Genomic DNA, 17628 nt, shown 5'->3' with positions numbered 1-17628 from the left:
TCATTGAAATATCCATAAGGCTGGAAGGGGAAGAAAGAGATAGAGACAGAGGCAGAGATGGAGATAGACAGAGACGGAGAAAATACAGAGTGAAATTTATGGGGAAATTTCTAGCTCAACACAAACAGGAAAGCTTATAATACGTGACATATAAATGGAAAGCACAGTACTTAACAATTATTACAAACATACAGAGGATTGCATTTCAGAAAATAGTTAATGAACAGTATTAATTTCAGAAAATAGTCCAAAGGAAGTAAGTTTTGAATCACTTGGTCTTTTAGATATTTGCTGAAATTATTTCACACAAATTTATGTGACTTGCAATCATGAAGGGGAGCTGAGGAAAAGAAAGAAATGGAAACATATCCAAGCCAATAGCTTGGGGGAAAATATGAGATATGAGATGATGGTCTGAGGTGGAGGTGGGAAGATAGAATTTGGATGAGAAAAAGATCAGAGAAAATGAAAAGGTGTCAGGACTAGGGAGAGGAAGTTCTATGTGTTTACAATCTATATCCACCTCACTCTTTGTCTTGTTAGAGAGTTTATTGCTTGCTCCCCATCTTCTCTTGATAGTTGAATGCAAAAATCATATTTTCTCTATTTCAAACTCTATGCCAGATTTGAAGGTCCTTGAGCATGCTGCCCCCCCTAGATCCTTTGCTAGAAGCTGTCAGAGAGACAGAGGATGTATGATTTGAGGGGTGCTAAAAGGGTCCCTTGCCCTCAAACACTCTCCCTACTTAATTATCATACTTGAGATTTGAAATATTTTGTTTTTAACCTTGAGATGTATCATTAATATACATTATATCTAGATATCAAACATAGAACATGAAAATCTTGATATGAGAAAGACATAAAATATATTTTTCCCTAGCCATTCTTTGTATTATGAAGTGGGATTTCTCCAAGTAGCATGAAAGTAATAGATGTCTACCAGGAAGAGCCATGCCTGAAAGACAAGTTGAAGGAATTCAAAGACAAACATGACAGTTTATGGCATGGCTAGACCTTTGAGACAAAGCCAATTTGTCCCAAAGTAAAGAGGAGAGACAAATATGGAGGACCAATGCCATGCTCTAAGAGCCATATTGATACAATGGCAGATTCCTTTTCAAATCTATGGTCTATATTTTGGGTCTTGGATACTTGACAGTTCTATTGTACCTCTCCCCTTTTCTTGGTCGGTGCCCTCTTCCTGATAAGGTTTTTCCCTTGTAAAGCTCCTTGGTCAGTTCATTGGACAGATATGTTTCATGGAACGCTTTAATACATTCCTAGTTAGTATGGGAAATGCGTGTGGAACACAACATAGCATTTCCACTCCTGTTTTTGTCAGCTTGCATTTCTGTTTTCCTTCTCAGGTTATTTTTACCTTATTTCTAAGTCCAATTTTTCTTGTGCAGCAAGATAACTATATAAATATGTATACATATATTGCATCTAACATATTCTTTAACATGTTTAACATATATAGATTTACCTGACATCTAGGGAAGGGGTAGGGGGAAGGGGGGAAAAAGTTGGAACAGGTGGTTTTACAAGGGTCAATGCTGAAAAATTACCCATGCATATATCTTGTAAATAAAAGCTATAATAAAAAATAAGTTCCTAATTTAGAAAATTCATCATGCTTGAGAAAAAAGATTTAAATGTTAATATCAACCCCAATTTTGTCTAAATGGAAGTTCTCTAAACCACAAACCCAGGTCCTGATGTCACCCTAGTCTGTGAAAGTGAAGGATGCTATGAGTATACTCTCTGGGAATCCACTCCCCATCCCAGAATGAGAATGCAGAAAAGAAAGCATTATAAAACAGGTTGAATTAGAAGGCTGGGGTAGAGATGAGAACGAGGAATGGACAATGATGACTGAATTTGAAGGATAGATCATCAGTAGGGATGTCTTCATTTTGAACCAAGAATAAAGACAACAACCCTCACAAAGTCGGACAACTTTTTAAAAATGTTTTATTTCAAGAACTTTCTTTTTTTGCTTTTACTTGTATTTCAAAAAAAGGTGGATCAAAGTACAAAAAAAGTCAGTTGAATAACAGCAAAGATTTAGAAATCACAGCAGCAGAACTAACCCAAGCAATATACAGACAGCACAGATCAAACATCCCGATGCACGCAATTCAGCTTAGGCTCTTCACATATTTTGTGGGATTTTTCCCCCCTTTCTGTACAAAATACATCAAAGCATGCCATGAAATCGGAAAAAGGAAAAGTTTAACAAATGGTTACAAGAAATGGAGCTGTACAATAGGTCAATTTTCTTTCCCTCCTCTTCTCCTTCTCCTCTTCCTATTCCTTTGCTTCATGTTAAATTATTTTGGAGACAGTTCACTTCCGAGTCATCTTGGTCACCTTTGTTACTCTCGTGTTTGGGTGACATGGAATTCTGAATGTTAAATGACTCCTCCTCTTTTAGGCAGGACTTCAGAACATCCTGCATTTTATGGGATATGTTGGAGTCATCCTGGAAGAGGAAAAATTGGGAGGGAGGGGAAAGAATAAAAGAGAAAAAATCAGAATAAATTTCCAACATCAGATCTGTAATAGCAGATCTAAGAAGGGCAGGGGAAGAGAGATTGCTAAGATTGGCAGAAGTTATTTTTAGGAATCTTAAAGTTTTGTTGGCATCAGATTAAAAGGAATGGTCAGATACACAACTGGTTCTTCTGGGGCATGGAATCATAAATCTGAGGGTTTTTTTCATGCTGCAATCTTCTAGCTAACTAGTTTCCAGATAACTTGAATTTAGCAGTAACTGTCAGAGATGTCATCATCATGAAGTCCTGCATACACAAAGGTCTTGCCTCTTGTCCTCAGGCAATCCAAAGACCTTCCACAGTAATGGGTTAAATGGTGCTGCCTACTTCATGCTAACTTTATTGTTGCTAAGGTTTGCTTATATACAGTTCTACCTTTGGGAAGACACCTCAGCAAGCACGAGGATTATTTTCTACTTGCTAGTCCCAGTTAGGTGCAGGATAACTTAGGGGGCAACTGATTTGCATAGCAAAGAAATCCCTTTTTCAATCAAGAGAACAAAAATATAATCTCCTTTCTCATCCTTTAATCTTTAATATCAGACCTTCACTCATTAAGAGATGATTGTAACTAAAATGGCTTCTCACCAGGAATGATTTCTGTTGCCTGAATGGTTCCCTGTTATCAGTATTAGATTCATATTCCCACCTCACTCTAGTTAGGTACCACATTCTCACCACAGATGTCACAGTTTCCAAAACAGGACAATTGTCTTTGTGGTTATGATATTCCTGAAAGTCCCCTACACCTATGCCAGAAAACCTCGTATACATGTGTTTTAATATAATTTATGTATTTTCAAGATATTTTTATTGATATTTTAAATTTTATATCACTGAAGCTTTAGGTATTTTTTATTCTTTTTCTTTTTTTCATAATTTCTTTTCTCATCTGTCTTTATTCACTTCAGGACCATTTTTGGAGATAATAACCAAATTCAGTAAATTGTAATTACTTTTCTAAATGGTCATGATAGTTCTCAAAATCACTATAAACTCTGTTGATAAGAGATTATATGACCACCTGAGCATTTGATTATACTCTGACATAAGTCTGACTTATATAAAAGACGTCCATTCTATTTCTTTAATAAGCATTTAACTTTACTTTCTCAACTCAAGTATCTGCACTAATTACTAAGGAGACAAGAATTCATGACCTGAAATAAGTTTTGGAGAGCTGCTGCTGCATTCTATTTGCTGTCTACCCCATTCTGTTACTGATCAGTATGGTTGAGTGAAATTTTGGAAGTCTTTTATTGGTCAGGAAGCTAAGAACATGGGACATTCCTAATGTCACAATCCAGGTACTGAGCAACTATGCTTCCCTATCAACACTATAAAGCAAGAAACCACTGGACTTGATGTCTTTATGTTATTGGGTTATTATGTTACAGACAAGAGTCAAGTTAAATACAGTATCATTTTTCTGGATATTTTACAATTTCACCTATTCTTAGATTATTTGCTAACATTGATCCAAGATATATTTTTAGTATTTTATCTAGGTCTGTTAATTCAGGTTTCAACATGACCAACTCACTCCTTGTCCTTTCTGCCTTAGAGAAACTAGTAGAGGAATTTTCTAAAATTGCCATTATGTGTCATATAATGAGATGTCTAAATATTAGAAAAACCTGACATTTAACATGAGTCAGACTTATATCAGAGTGTAATATCTAGCCTGGGGTCCCTTAGTTTGAGCCCTCAACTTGAGAGAAAGTTCAAGGAAATGCAATGAAAACAAATGGAGAGTTTAAAAAATAGGTACTAAGTAAAAATTTCAAATGAAGTATTATTATTTGATCTGGGACAAATATAATTAAACAGAAGTGAATAGTTTTAACAGAGATCTCTAAATATGTGAGAAGTGTTCCTTTGCATCCACTGCAGTGATGAAGAAGAAATGGACTCCAAATATTAATGAACAAGATAGCAGACCGAGGCACAGAAGAGCTGCAACATTTTCCTTTGCTTTTTCTTAGAGAATTTTGGAAACTTTCCTTTTCAGGGTCATTGAGGGAAATACACACACAGGTGTTTGACTGACCTAGTGCACAAACCTTGTTTTAAGCCTTTAGTAAAACTGGTTTCAAATCATAGCAAAAGTCCTTTGGTCTTTGGGGCCTCATAGCAAGGTACCCTATTTTCTACCTTCCAGGGGTTTCCTTTGATGCTTCCCTCCATTCTTTGGAGCATACTAAAGCCACAGGTATACTATTGTAATACAAAGAAATTTGAATTGATGAAGCCACTTTGTGGAAGCCAAACTAAACTTAGCCCCTTTGAGCCTTGTGAGAACACAGATCAGAAAAGTATCCTAAATTTGGGCCAAGTAGAAGGGGAAGCATATTTTAAGAAACTGAACAGTTACTAAGTTGCCACATGACATTTTTGTCCAAACAGCAACAGTAGAAACTGTTTTATATCAGTACTAACTTAAACTTACAGTAATTCAACCTGAAGTCATTAGAATGTGCTAAACATCTTCTAAGTAGGGATTATTTCATTCTTTGTATTCATATCCTTAGTATGTACGGTCAGGCATGTGGTAAGTGCTTAATAAATAACTGTTGATTGATGGAAGGGTCTGGATATGAGTCTATATGTGGAACATTTAACCTAAACCTTTTCCAAGTCAGGGATCCTGGAAGCCTAGTGGTTGTAAAGGCAAATAATGGGGATTTCTACAGCCCCATCACAATGGGCTACTTTGTTTTACAGCAAGATCAAAATCCCCCACATTTGAGAAAACAGGATTAAATAATTTCCTTCCTGCTCTATGTACTCAATACCCATTCCAACCACATCAGCACCCTGAAGTTTAGAGATTCTTGGGACCAGGCTGCATTTTGGTATCTTTTCTGATCTATAACTCATATATTCATTTGCTCTTAAAATCCAGCATTTTGTCAGGCACGTGGGGGAAAAAAAAAGATGATTAGCAAAAACAACAAAGAAATGGAATGAAGTAAAAGTGGGAGAAGCAAAGGGAGAGATTTTGTGAAAGTTTATCAAAATGAAAAGTCCGAAGTTTGGGGAATCAGAGTGCTGAGTGTCCTGTGAAAATGTCCCCACAATCGAGAGTGCTGGAATCCACCTTTAACTTTCTCCTTGGTCATTCTGATGCCAAGATGATATGGGGCATCTGCATATAGAGGACCGTCCTTCGCATCCGACACACAGGAGAACATCTCCTGTCCTTATAGCATCTGTTTTCCAAAATACTCACCATTCCATTTGGGTAACCCACAAACCTCAGCAGATTGGGGGAGGAAAGTTGCTGTTGAACAATGGACCCTTCCCTCTTCTGATAATCCCTTCCAGGTTTGCTGCTTAGCTACACAAGAGACTTACACACAGACTTACATACGATGGCCCACCAGCTACAGTTACCTCACATCAGTTCTAGGGGCCGATGTGAGTGTCAGCACAAGGTGAGGTGAGTAACAGAGGACGGGGAGGGGAAGTGTTATTTGCACATAGGCAAGCAATATGCCCTTCCCACCTCCCCCACATTAGTCTTCAAAGCAGCAGATTTTTTTTTTTTTTTTTTTTTTTTGGTCAGAAGCTGTTTCAGAGTGTGCCTTTTAAAGGACAACGGAGCTGGAGTGGAAACTAGCCCATTAAGTAATGCACTGGGTCCCAAAGTTTGTAGTTCAAGAATCTAGTATGAGTCTGACTTACACATAAGAGGTGCTTAATAAATTTCTGCTGATTGTAACTGAATGGGAAGAACACTGGACTAAAAGATCTGAGTTTTAATCTCGGTTCCGTAATTATTTGTACATCATTGAACAAAGCACCCAATTTCACTGGGCCTCCATGTTTTCATCTGAAAAATGAAAAGCTTGAGCTAAATGGTTCCTCCTTAGATTTCTTTCAGTTCTAGGAAACCTAAAGAATAATCAGTCTTTTATATGTCTAAAGACTTGGGTGTTGTTTTTTTTTTCTTTTGGGAGGGGGGTATAGTTTTATAAGAATTCTGTATGCCTAGATTACAATACCAGACATAGAGATGAATGAAGAAAAAAAAAAAACTTTTGAGACAGAGTCAGAAATAATTACTTGAAGATCGTTACTAATTGATAAACAGCCTTAATCCTCAATTAAAGAAGTGTTTCATATCACCCAGTCTAAAGTACCAAGAGGAAATTCAGAATTCCCATGTGGCTCTGATGATGAAAGCTGGGGAAAAGAGAACTGAGAATTAAAGCAACCTTCTGTAGTAAAGATTTGGGGGTTCCATATTGGAAACTTTTCATAACAAACAAGAAATGACTAAAACTGGTGTGAGTTGTTTCAAGAGGTAATGAGCTCCTTATTGGATGTCTTCAAATAGAAGCTGAAAGTTCCTTCCTGCTCGAAAACCCTGTGATTCTGGGGAATTTATCAGTGTGAGGTCCAAGGGTGACAAATCAGTGTCGTCTTATTACTTCCTTAGAAAAACCACTTTCCCTCAATTTCCTTTTAGGCAAAAGGGATACTAGATAACCTCTAAGGAAAATCCTTTCTGGCTCCTTAATCATATCTTCTTTCAGCTTCTATTTTTTTAATCTGAAAAGTTCTATTTTTTTAAAGTTTGTTTTCATATGGAAAAAGGGCAAGATATTATTTCCTTCCTTTCTTCCTCCCTCCCTCCCTCCTTTACTCCCTCCCTACCTCTCTCCTTGTTTTCTTTCCCTAAATTTATCACTGCAGATTTGTTCCGACTGGCAGCTGTCCAGCAATCTTTCAATGATATTGGACCCTGAATAGTTTTGTCCAAGCAGGCTGGCCAAGCCTGATTCTTTTCAAACTGTCCCTAAAAGTTGGATGCTCTGATTCTCACACTCCTGGCAGTGTTAAGCAGACTACTGACTGCTTCCCTGATCAGAAGCCTTCATGGCAAATAATTAAAGCTTCTCTCTGGTGACAGGAAAGCAGAAAGGGCATAGCCGGACTTCCCCAGCCGTGTGTGCATGGCCCTGCTTTCAGGACTCGGAGGTTCTGGCCCCTGCCCAGCCCCGCCCCCCTGCCCAGCCACTCTCCTTGGTTCTGAAAGGACACTCTGAAGTAGCCCCGGGGCGCGGGCGAGGGCTCGAGCATGCAGAAGAGGAAATGAGAAGAAGACAAGTTACCTGACAGATAACGTTATCATAGTAAGCCAAGGCACGGGCATGGGGGGAGGAGGAACGGGGAGTGTTGCAAAGTTTCCTTACATTTGGGTGAGATCCCTCGGCAATGGTGGAGAGGGAGAAGTTATCGTTGTGGAGTTCAGATGGGGTCCGGAATCTGCTGAGCGGAGAGAAAGCACGAATGAGGGTCGCTGGCGCACCTCAGGCCTGGACAAAAGCGGTGGGACAGACAGCAAGAGACGCTGGCCAAGTGGGCTCCCGAGGGGCTGCTGCACACGCCCAGGGAACGCGTCAGTGGTTCCCGGCTCCCCCTCCAAGCCGCATTCCGCTGGTTGGTGGTTCTTAAAAGGCACATTTCATTTCATCGGGTGCCCCCCTCTAAGGCTACCGGCCTATTTCTACCATCTGCAAATGGTCAATGGGTCATCCCTTAGAATTCTTCCCTCCTCCCACTAAGCAGCAGCTTGGGAATAGGATACCACTGCTTTCCCAACCCTTACGGGGGTGGGGAGGTGGAGGAGGGGGAGCCAGGGAAACGTCTTTCCAGAGTGATCACAAATACAGAGAAGGGCCTTGCCTCAATGCACAGGCATAATAAAGGGGCCCCTCTAGCCCTCCTTTGGCCAGCTTCAGAACTACACAGAGCTGCCAGCAGCTGTGCTTTGCAAAGGATGACCTAGCAGATGGTGTTTTGTCCTTTCCCCAGGGTGGGCCGAGGGAAAAGTCCTTCAGTCACATTTCTTGGGGATCCTGGGTCAGCTGAGGGCACAGGACGGGGCTACAGGTCGAAAGGAATAGGGTGGCAGGCAGCTTCAGGATAAATTGCATCCTGAGATGTGGGAGCTCAGCTAAATCTAAGCTTGTTCTAGCTTCCTCTCAAAATTTAAATTTTTTTTCCGCAGTGAAAATCTGTAAGCAGTCAAAAATGCACACACACAAAGGGAAACAGGCACATAAGAGTACGGGCAAGTATTCATGGGTGGGCACGGTAGATATCCAGATTGTGGATAGGCCTTTAAAAGGGATGTGTTGAGATTTGACCTCTTTCCTTGTGGCATTCTAAGATTCATGGCTCCAGGGAAGATGGTTCTGATCTCTGGCTTCCCTGGGCTGCTTCACACTCAGTGAGCAAGTGCAGCTGGCAGCTGCTCTAACGTCCAAAGGAATGAATGGGGAAGGAGAAGGGAGAGGGATGGTTGTAGCAATGGTCTGCAATCTCCGGCACCCACGCCAGGGATTAAGGGTGGCCAGACCTTAATCTGAAACCCATGATCGGTGTTTTGCTTCGGCTTTAGGCCGAGGAAGGGTGTTGCTGGCAAGGAGCAGCATCGTTCCCACCAGAGAATATGCCGCTGCTGCAGTACCTGGACAGTCCATGTGCAGACAGATAGGCACTGCAGACAATCACACACACCCCACCCTCCCAAGAGACTATACCTAGTCTCTAGCATAGCAAGAAGGGAGTGCTCTGGAAATGGAGGCTCTGGAGCAAAGTGCTGGATCTCAACAAGGTGTGGGAAGGCTCACGGCCCCAGAACCCTAGCTTTATGAGATGTCTTCCTGTTGCTATCTGAACTGTCACCCAGGACCCTCAGCAGTTAACTGTCTACATACTTGGATAACTAAAAACCATGTGTGAACATGAATTTGTCTGGAGAACAAGTCACATCATCCCAGGCTTATATAATACTTGTGGTCTACCAAAGCTCTCCTCACAAGAATGAGGAATATTGTTATTGTGAATCCCATTTTAGAGCTTTGGAAACTGTGGCTAATAGAAGTGAGATGACATGCTTTTAGGCACAACAGCTAGTAGGAAGAGAAGGCAGGATTCAAACCCAGTTCTCCTCACTCCAAGTCCAGAACAAGTTTCATTACACTACATTCAAGGGCTCCAAGAATTTGCTAAGGGACTGAGAGATCACCATTATGGAGGGAGAGATGGAAGAAGGACTCACTTGGTCTTGCGTAGTTTGCTGTTTTCTGTCTTAAGTAGATAGAGTTTCTTGGCGAAGAATACAGTCATCATGAAGAGTAGGAGCAACACAAGAGCAGCTGTTCCTACAGCCACACACATCACCTGGAAATCAGTGATGATTGACTCGCATCGAATCCCCTTGTGCCAGATGTAGTCCTGTGTATTACACCTGTGGGAAGGAGCAGGAGGGACAGGGACAAGAATGAGTCACACAGGTGCTGGCCTGTAGAGCATCCCTGGACTTGTGGCACAGTCCTACAACTGCCTAAGCAGGAGGTCTGCAAATAGATTTCAGGTGGTCTGGGAACTTGGGTCAAGAAAAAAATTAGACATCTTTATTTTTACTAACCTCTACCTAGAACTTAGCATATTCTTCAATTTATTTGAAAACATGATCTGAATTGTATGTATGTATGTATGTATGTATGTATATATATATATATATATGTATATATATACCTATATCAGATTGCTTGTTGTCTCAGGGTGGGAGAAAAATTTAGAACATAAAGTCTTATAAAAATGAATGCCAAAAATTATCTTTACATGTATTTGGAAAAATAAAAAAAAAATATGACCTAAGAAGAGTCATAGGCTTCATAAGACTGCCAAAGAGGTCCATAACACTAAAAGATTAAAAGTCATGATTTAGAGACTAATAACATGAAACCTTACAAATTTATACAGCACTTTATAATCTATGAATTGGTGTCATCTAGGAATCATAACTGTAAAGAATATTGGGTATTATCATTTCTATTTTCTGTAGAGGAAAGCCAAAGTTACCAGTGACAAGTTGAGTGACTTGTTCACGTGCCTAGAGTTGCCGAACCCAAGACATTTGGCTCCTAGTCCACTACATCAACCTGCTTCTTGAGAAAGGCAGTCACAGGAATTTTCTTGGGCACTATCCCTGATGCAGAGAACCCCAGATGAAAAGGGGCTTAAAAAGAGGCAAATAGGATGAATGGCTCTAAAGAAATGACAGATTTTGTGTCTGACTTGTGGAATCTCTTTACTTTATAGCTACACCCTGTACACATGACTAGCTAGATGTTGATATGAATGGGGGAATAAAAAGACATAAGGATAAATACACAGACAGTTCCACCCTACTCCCTTGGCCCCTAGAACATGACCCTTAAAGTCCTCTTCCTATTGTTATTTGAACTATTACACAAAATCTTTTCTAGTTAGCTTTCTAAGCACTGTCCTAGCCCCACTGTGGAGTGACTTTCTCTTGCCCTTGAGGACATTTCTAGACTCCAGTTCTTCCAATGACATTGCTGTTTCCATGGGAACCAGGCTGATTCAAAGGGGAAAGATGCAGAAGGAGATGGGAAAAGGCGATGGAAGGAGGACATGAACCCCACTGAATGACAAGGGAATGAGGCCCCTTTGAGGGAATGAGGGGATTTTGCAAGAAAGAATTTGCTACTCCCAGTCTCATAGGCATTGCTTGTAACCCAAGAGATTTCCTTCCAAATTGCACTATCAAAGACATCAGAAGACTTTCACTATTTTGGAGATACTACAAAATTCAGCTCACTCTCACCAAAGAGTTCTTATCCTCCTGCTACAAAGAAATTAACCCCCCAAAGTTCTGGTCATGTCCCAGGGAAAAAAGAGGGCTGCGGAGACAAAAACTGCTGCAGACAGTAAGTGGGGGTTCGGTCATATGTGCCTGGAATGCACAAGAGCTTTCTAGTCATTGCTGATGGATATATGCTACCAGATTTGGATTCTTTAATAGGGGAAAATGTGAGTACAATTTGGATGAAAAATGGGTAAAGGGCAACTGGGATGTAATTGTGGGAGGCTTCTTCTGAGATTAGCACATATCCACTCCTAGAGCTTGTGTGAGTGGATCCAAAGCTTAGTAGTTTAGCATAAAAGGCAATCTTAAATTTCCATTTGGGGATGGTCTGTGACTTTAAGAAGGCTGTAAGAGACTTTACAATCTCCAAGAAGTAACAAAAGATCTTAACTTCATATTTTTATTTTTGCTATACTCTCTAAAGATGGAAACTCAGATTCCCTTGATTGGGTGCTGAGGATATTACATCCATTGACTACCTGGTGCACAGGCTAGTATTTCTTCTGTGGTTCCTTCACCTCAAACTAAGGTTCTATAAACAGAAGCCTGGACATCAATCAGATAATAGCATTGAGGGTTGCCATGATTTCCTGTTAGAAAATCTTTAGATGAGTCTCTTTTTTCCCTTTTGACAGTTTTTAAATAGCTTTCTGTGGAGCTACCACAGAATCAAGATATATATTCAACAGGATAGCTGAGTTTTGGCAGTCCCAGATGAGTCAAACCATTTGCAAAAAAAAAAAAAAAAAACCCACAAATTTTAGTTCCACAACAAAATTCAGAATCTTTACAATAATTGTCATAGATTATCTTTATATTTAGGATTTAAGCAGTTTGACTTCTTCATTTCTCCTTCAAGAGTTAAGTGAAAGAAATATTACAAATAAAACCTGAAGTTGAACCCAAGATGAAGGAATTGTGTACCCAGGAAAATGATAAGAATTCTATTGCTATAAGGGGAATATTCTGCTTACCTATTCAACCACAAGTTATATATCCCCTTTAAGTTCTGTGAAAGTTGAAGACAAGCTTTCTAGTCCTCATCATTTTTATCTGTGTCCCTTCCTTTTAAAATAGAATTCCCCATTATCAGTTCAAACACACAAATAAGAAGGTTATTGCCCAAGACAGGTAGTGAATAGATAACCACTAAGTTTTGACAAGGGACTGTGTAACAAACTATTCCAGATGTGTTACAATGATTACAAAGCTTTCAAACTTCTCAGTTCCTTTACTGTATGGACTGGGTATCAAAGTAGGTGGGATCCAGTGTAGAAGAAAAAGGTAGTCTTGAATATGAAGTTAATGGGCTAGTTTACATTTCTGGGAATGTTGGACATGACAAAAGACTAAGAAACTCCGCCCACCCCAAAATCTCAAGACTCAATTTACTAATTTTGCCTATTTGAAGGGCTGATCTTTGAGCTCATTACCAGAGGTCTTTTCCTCTGAGCTTTCTCCAAAGGCTTTCTTAACCTTTCCAGTGCACAGTCTTGCCTTATATGTTACCATAGAGAAAGACAATTCCACATTTCACATTGTAATAAACCTAGCATTTATCATATAGCCCACAGTAGTCAGACGGAAAAGAATTGGTAGGTTTGGCAAAAGAACAGCGTCAATAGACCATTTGAACCAACAGTGGTTTTTGGTTTTACTTGACAATCTCTAGCCAAGAGTAATCATTGGAAAAGACAAGCCAGAGAGGAGATGGAGGGGAAGAGGTTTGGTGAAACTGAGCTCTTAGCACTTCTGAGCTAGGGATCTGGGATGGTAGGAGGCTTTCAATTAGTAATTTTTTTTTTTAAAGGGGATCTATCCCCCACCCATTGGTGCTTCACTTAAAGATTAGTTTTGCTCCTTTTGATACTAAGAATAAGAATTAATTTGAAAATGGAAGGTTTAGCATGCTCCTCTACTCCAACATGCCCTGTTTCTTTTATTCCTATCTTGAGAGCCAATCCTCTTTTATAGCTGCTGAAGCTGGAATTTTCCTTCATAGACTTTTTAGCCCTTCAAGTATTTCATCCAAAAATCCTTTCTTTGTCCTTAGAGGAAATCCATCATTTCCATCTGCAGTGTGTAGATCTGATCAAGAAAGCTGCTTCCAAAAAATTCTGGATAGCAGGACCCATTTTCTAATCTGTGGAAATGGGGAATAGAATGTAAGTTTTACTCTTGGTAAATGTTTTTCAAGTGATAAAATGATAGGGTATAAACTCGAGAGTAGAGCATTATTGTGTATTGGTTAGGCTTCTATAGTTCTAATTCTTGGCAATCTAGGTTGTATGAGAAGTTGTCTACAGTTTCCTGAAGACTGCACCTTTCCTAGAAAGAGGTTATGACAATAATCTCAAGAATTGTTTGTTTTTTTTAAATTATGTTTATGTGTCTGCCCCTCCCTTACCTGCAAAAGGCCCCTAAATTCTCCACCAGGTAGCACTGGCCTCCATTATGGCAATAGCTTGGGAAGAGATCACACACTGACCGGCAGGAACCATTATGCCTTACAAAGCCACTTCGGCACACTGTGCCATTCTCACTTGGTGCCAGTTCTTTGCTTCCTTCTCCTGGTCGAGGCCTGAAGGCGATACTGTTGTCTGGGATCACCCCTAGAGTCTGCTGGGGAGGAACTGCATGCCAACGGCTGGTGGGCTGGGAAATACCTGGGCCTGTGCTGGGTGACAGGCCAGGTAGTCGTTGGTCATTTTCATCTTCTAGGTCCTGAACAGCTGCTTCATCCTCTTCATCCTCCTCCTCTTCTTCCAATTCATAAAAGGAGGTGGTGGGGTAGAAGTCAGACTCATCAAAGGGAGTGAAGTCATCATATATATCAGTCAAGCTCCAGGACGGTGCATCTTCACCGGGGTGAATGTGTTGGTGGGAAGTGTCAGGTGGTCCCGGGAAGCTCTCCAAATCAGCATCTCGGTTTTCGGAGTCTAAGCCATCGTAGTAGTCAATGTCGATGATCTCTGAGGAAGGCTGAGGCTCAGGAGTCCCCAGAGGAGGAGAGGCAGTAGCGGGCACGTGAGGGTCGGGCAAGCTACTGCCCAGGCTCAGCCACAACTCCACTGGGTTTTCCTTTTGATCCTCATCAGCAAGCTTGGGGCCAGAGCCAGGCAGGGTAAGGCTGAGGTGACCCTCTAAAGTTGGAGAAGGGGGCCCCTTCGCCCCCACGGGCTCTGAAGCTGCACCCCAACTTTCCCCAGAGGGTGGTACTTCTGTCTGTCTGAGCACCTCATCAAGGCTAGGAAGGGTGGCCTGGCTGGCCTGGGGGTCTCCACTGCCAATCTCCTCTCGATTCTCAGGGGCCAGCTCCAGAGTCATGGCCTCAGGCCAGGCTGCCCCAGTCACCGCTGCAGAAGCCTCCAGCAGGGCCTCTTCGGACAAGGCTCCGACCCTCACAGTGGTCCCCGGGGGACAGTCCCAACATGGGCCAGCTTCGTCTTCACCCCGGCCAGTACGCCTCTCAGATATGGCCGCTACCTCGTCCTCCCCTGCGCCTTCCTCTGGGCGCGTGTCGTTGGCCCGAAGCGCCCGCTCTCGCCGGCTCTCCTGGGGCTCTGGCCCTCCCCGTTCCCCGACGGCCGGCGGGGCATCTCCCGCAGTGCTGGACTCCGAGGCTGCGATGGGACAGCGGGGAAGAGGAGGAAAAGAGCGAGGGCGTTAGGGCGGCGCCCGGTCTGGCAGGGCCCCCGGGCCGGCGGTCAACCTCCAGCCCCCTCCCCTGATCTGCAGCCCGCGCGCCCCGGCCACCTGCAGCTGGCCGCGCTCCAGGGCCCACCCCCCAGGGCCCACCCCTTCGCTTAGCTCTCTCTCAGCCGTGGCTCCGCCCCGTCTCACCTCGCACCCCCTCCCAGCCTGGCTTTGGGGTGAAAAATGTCACTGACGGATGGTGGGGGATTGGTGACATCGTTCGGGAGCAGTCAATTTGAAGAGCGATCAGAAGATTTGGGGGGCGGGGATGGACAACCCTTGGTAACCCCTTTTCTTTACGGAAATCTCCCCTCACCCAGCCTCTGAGAGGGTGGGGGCATTTGGACACGTGCGAGGTTTCCAGAGCTTCACCCCCGCCCCGCAAATCCCCGCACCGAGCTCCCTCCCCCCGAACCTCCAGCATCGTTTTTTGGGCGGAGGGGACGCTCCTTTTCTTTCTATCTCGACTCCGCGGCTCTAGCGGGTTTCTGCTTGGTAGGGGCCCAGCTCGCCAAGGGGGCCGAGGCCGTGCCTCCCCATCCCCACCCCCACCCCGGCTTGTGTAGGGAGGAGGGTCACGTTCTGCACCTACCCGGAGCGGCCCCGGCAAGGCGGGCATCTAGGATCAACAGGGCCCCCAGGAGCAGCAGCAGCCTCCGCCAGCGGACCGGCCCCTCGCCCCCAGAGCGCCCGGCTTGGCCCATCCTGCCGCTGCCCGTCCAGCTCCGGCTTGACCAGGCTCAGCTCCGCTGCCGCCGGTCTCCTCCTCCTCGGGCTGCTGCTTCCCGCCGGTGCCTCTCCGAGACTGGCGCTCCGCTTCAGCCCGCAAAGGGCAACGAGAGCCGCATCCCGCCCCAGTCCCGTCCCCGGCCCGGCGCCGGTGGCTCAGTCCGCCAGGCTCCCGCTCCCGCTCTTCCTCTGCCTCCCCTCTCAGTTAGCCGCACCTCCCTCCCCACCCGCAGCTGCCGGCGCTCAGCACCGCCCCTCCAGCGCCCCGGCGGGCTGCATAGCCCCGGCTCCGGTGCCGCCTCCCTCCCGACTGCACCAGCCCCGGCTCCTCCGCACGTAATGCTGACGCCTGGCTCCGGGGGCCTCCTCCTTTCCTCCCCCTCCCCACTATCTCCGCCCGCAGAGGAGGGGAATAAAGGGGTGCCTCGGTCCCTCAGCCGCACCCCTTCCTGACCGACTGACCTACAGCCCTGTCCCCGGGAGAAGAGACAGACGGAACAGTTCCCGGGAGAACACGCCCTCTCTGACTCCTCTGCGCCCTAGAGAAGGGGACAGAATAACTGACATTTTACGGGATAAGGGAGTCCCGGCAATGACCGGACCCGCAGCCTCCGCCCCTGCAGGGGCCAGACTGGCAAGCATTAATTGTCTCCCCTCGTACCTCCCCCGCCTCCCATTCAAGCGACTGGCCAACACTCTGCCAGGCGGGGTGGTGCTATTTGGGGAAATGTCTTCCCGCCTTCTCTCCCCAGAGCCTAGCGGGCTCCTCGAGGGGCTGTTAAGACCACCGCCGCCACCCTCAACTTGCACAGGCCGAAGTCCCTTCCCAGGACGACAGAATGACTCTTCCCCTCCCCCCCACACTCCCAGGGGACGCAATGACCCCTCTTCCCCACACTCGCGGAAGGGCAGGACGCGGATATATGGAGGAGGAAGGCGATGCAAAAGCAGCTCCTTGAGGACGGAGGGCAGCGGAGCTCACACAAGCCTTGGGCACGTCTCCTTGCACCTGAGCGTGCCAACAGCAGACGGATTGGTGTTGGGGGTAGGGAGAGGGCGTGTGAGCTCTAGAAGACGGTGAACGACTTCGGTTTGTGGACGAAGGGTCCTGTGGGCTCCGGAATTTGAGGTGGTGGAGAACATGTTTAAAAAGAAGCCTGCAAACCGTCCCAGAGCCTTAGACCTTAGACGAAGTGGGGACATAGGAATTGAGAAGCTGGGAGGGAGACGTGCACGCACACACAGATACAGACACAGACACCACGCAGACTCGCCGCAGCACAGACAATAACCTGTGCATTCCTACAGATACTATTTGCATACTCGGAAATCTTAAATAGAATCTGTTTGATTTAGAAGGAACCGCAGTGGCCTTGGTCAGCTATATAATGATGGGAGCGCATCCTTGCTCTCCTAGAGTTCCAAAGTCCCAGAAAGAAAGACCAATCCTTCTATGGAAGTGTTATCTTCCCATCCTTTACTCCAAACTCCCTACTTTCCCCGCTTCCTCCTCTCCTTTCAATTCCAATGTACAGAGAAGAGGAAACCTCTTGTGGAGAGGAGAGGTGGAGGAGAGAGGAGTAGGAGCCTGGAAAAGAATGTTTGTCTCCAGGGAGATCCCATGTTGCCCTAGAACACCCTCCCAAAAGGGGCCCTGGGCTGAGCCAGGAAAAGGGTTGGCAGCTGCCAAGCAGAAGCAAATGGGCCTGGAGTTTAATCGGATTAAATCTAATCTGAGCGGTTAAACCTACCAGCCCAAACCTACCACAAACCTAGAGGGCTGGGAGGTGGACTGATAGTTTTACTTTGGCTCCTTTCATCAGGGTTGGTGGTCCAACAAGCTATGGAATTATTAATTTGGTTTTGGCTGGAAGAGGACTGTGAGGAAGAAAACACCTTGATTGGGACCACCACCCTTGATGGACAGACAGGCAATCTTCTGCTAGGAGT

The 17628-nt window shown here is 44.5% G+C and overlaps 1 protein-coding gene across 4 annotated transcripts; it reads right to left on the bottom strand.

Moving 5' to 3' along the window:
- Positions 1-1961: 1961 nt before the first annotated feature.
- CSPG5 (chondroitin sulfate proteoglycan 5) lies at positions 1962-15929 on the bottom strand. Of its 4 annotated transcripts, none has more exons than XM_074283094.1 (5): positions 15542-15929; positions 13661-14876; positions 9637-9825; positions 7763-7835; positions 1962-2488 (listed from the first exon to the last, which is right to left on the bottom strand). In XM_074283094.1, the coding sequence occupies exons 1-5, from the start codon at positions 15651-15653 to the stop codon at positions 2327-2329; spliced, it is 1752 nt and encodes a 583-aa protein (XP_074139195.1). In that variant the 5' UTR covers positions 15654-15929; the 3' UTR covers positions 1962-2326. The 4 variants fall into 4 exon arrangements, with proteins under 4 accessions (XP_074139195.1, XP_074139194.1, XP_074139192.1 ...); XM_074283093.1 differs by having other exon boundaries at positions 7763-7838; positions 15542-15907; XM_074283091.1 differs by having other exon boundaries at positions 7682-7838; positions 15542-15901.
- Positions 15930-17628: the final 1699 nt, after the last annotated feature.

This window comes from Sminthopsis crassicaudata, chromosome 1, assembly GCF_048593235.1.
Source record: "Sminthopsis crassicaudata isolate SCR6 chromosome 1, ASM4859323v1, whole genome shotgun sequence".
Taxonomy (NCBI): Eukaryota; Metazoa; Chordata; class Mammalia; order Dasyuromorphia; family Dasyuridae; genus Sminthopsis; species Sminthopsis crassicaudata.
This window is presented reverse-complemented; position numbering and strand designations above follow the sequence as displayed.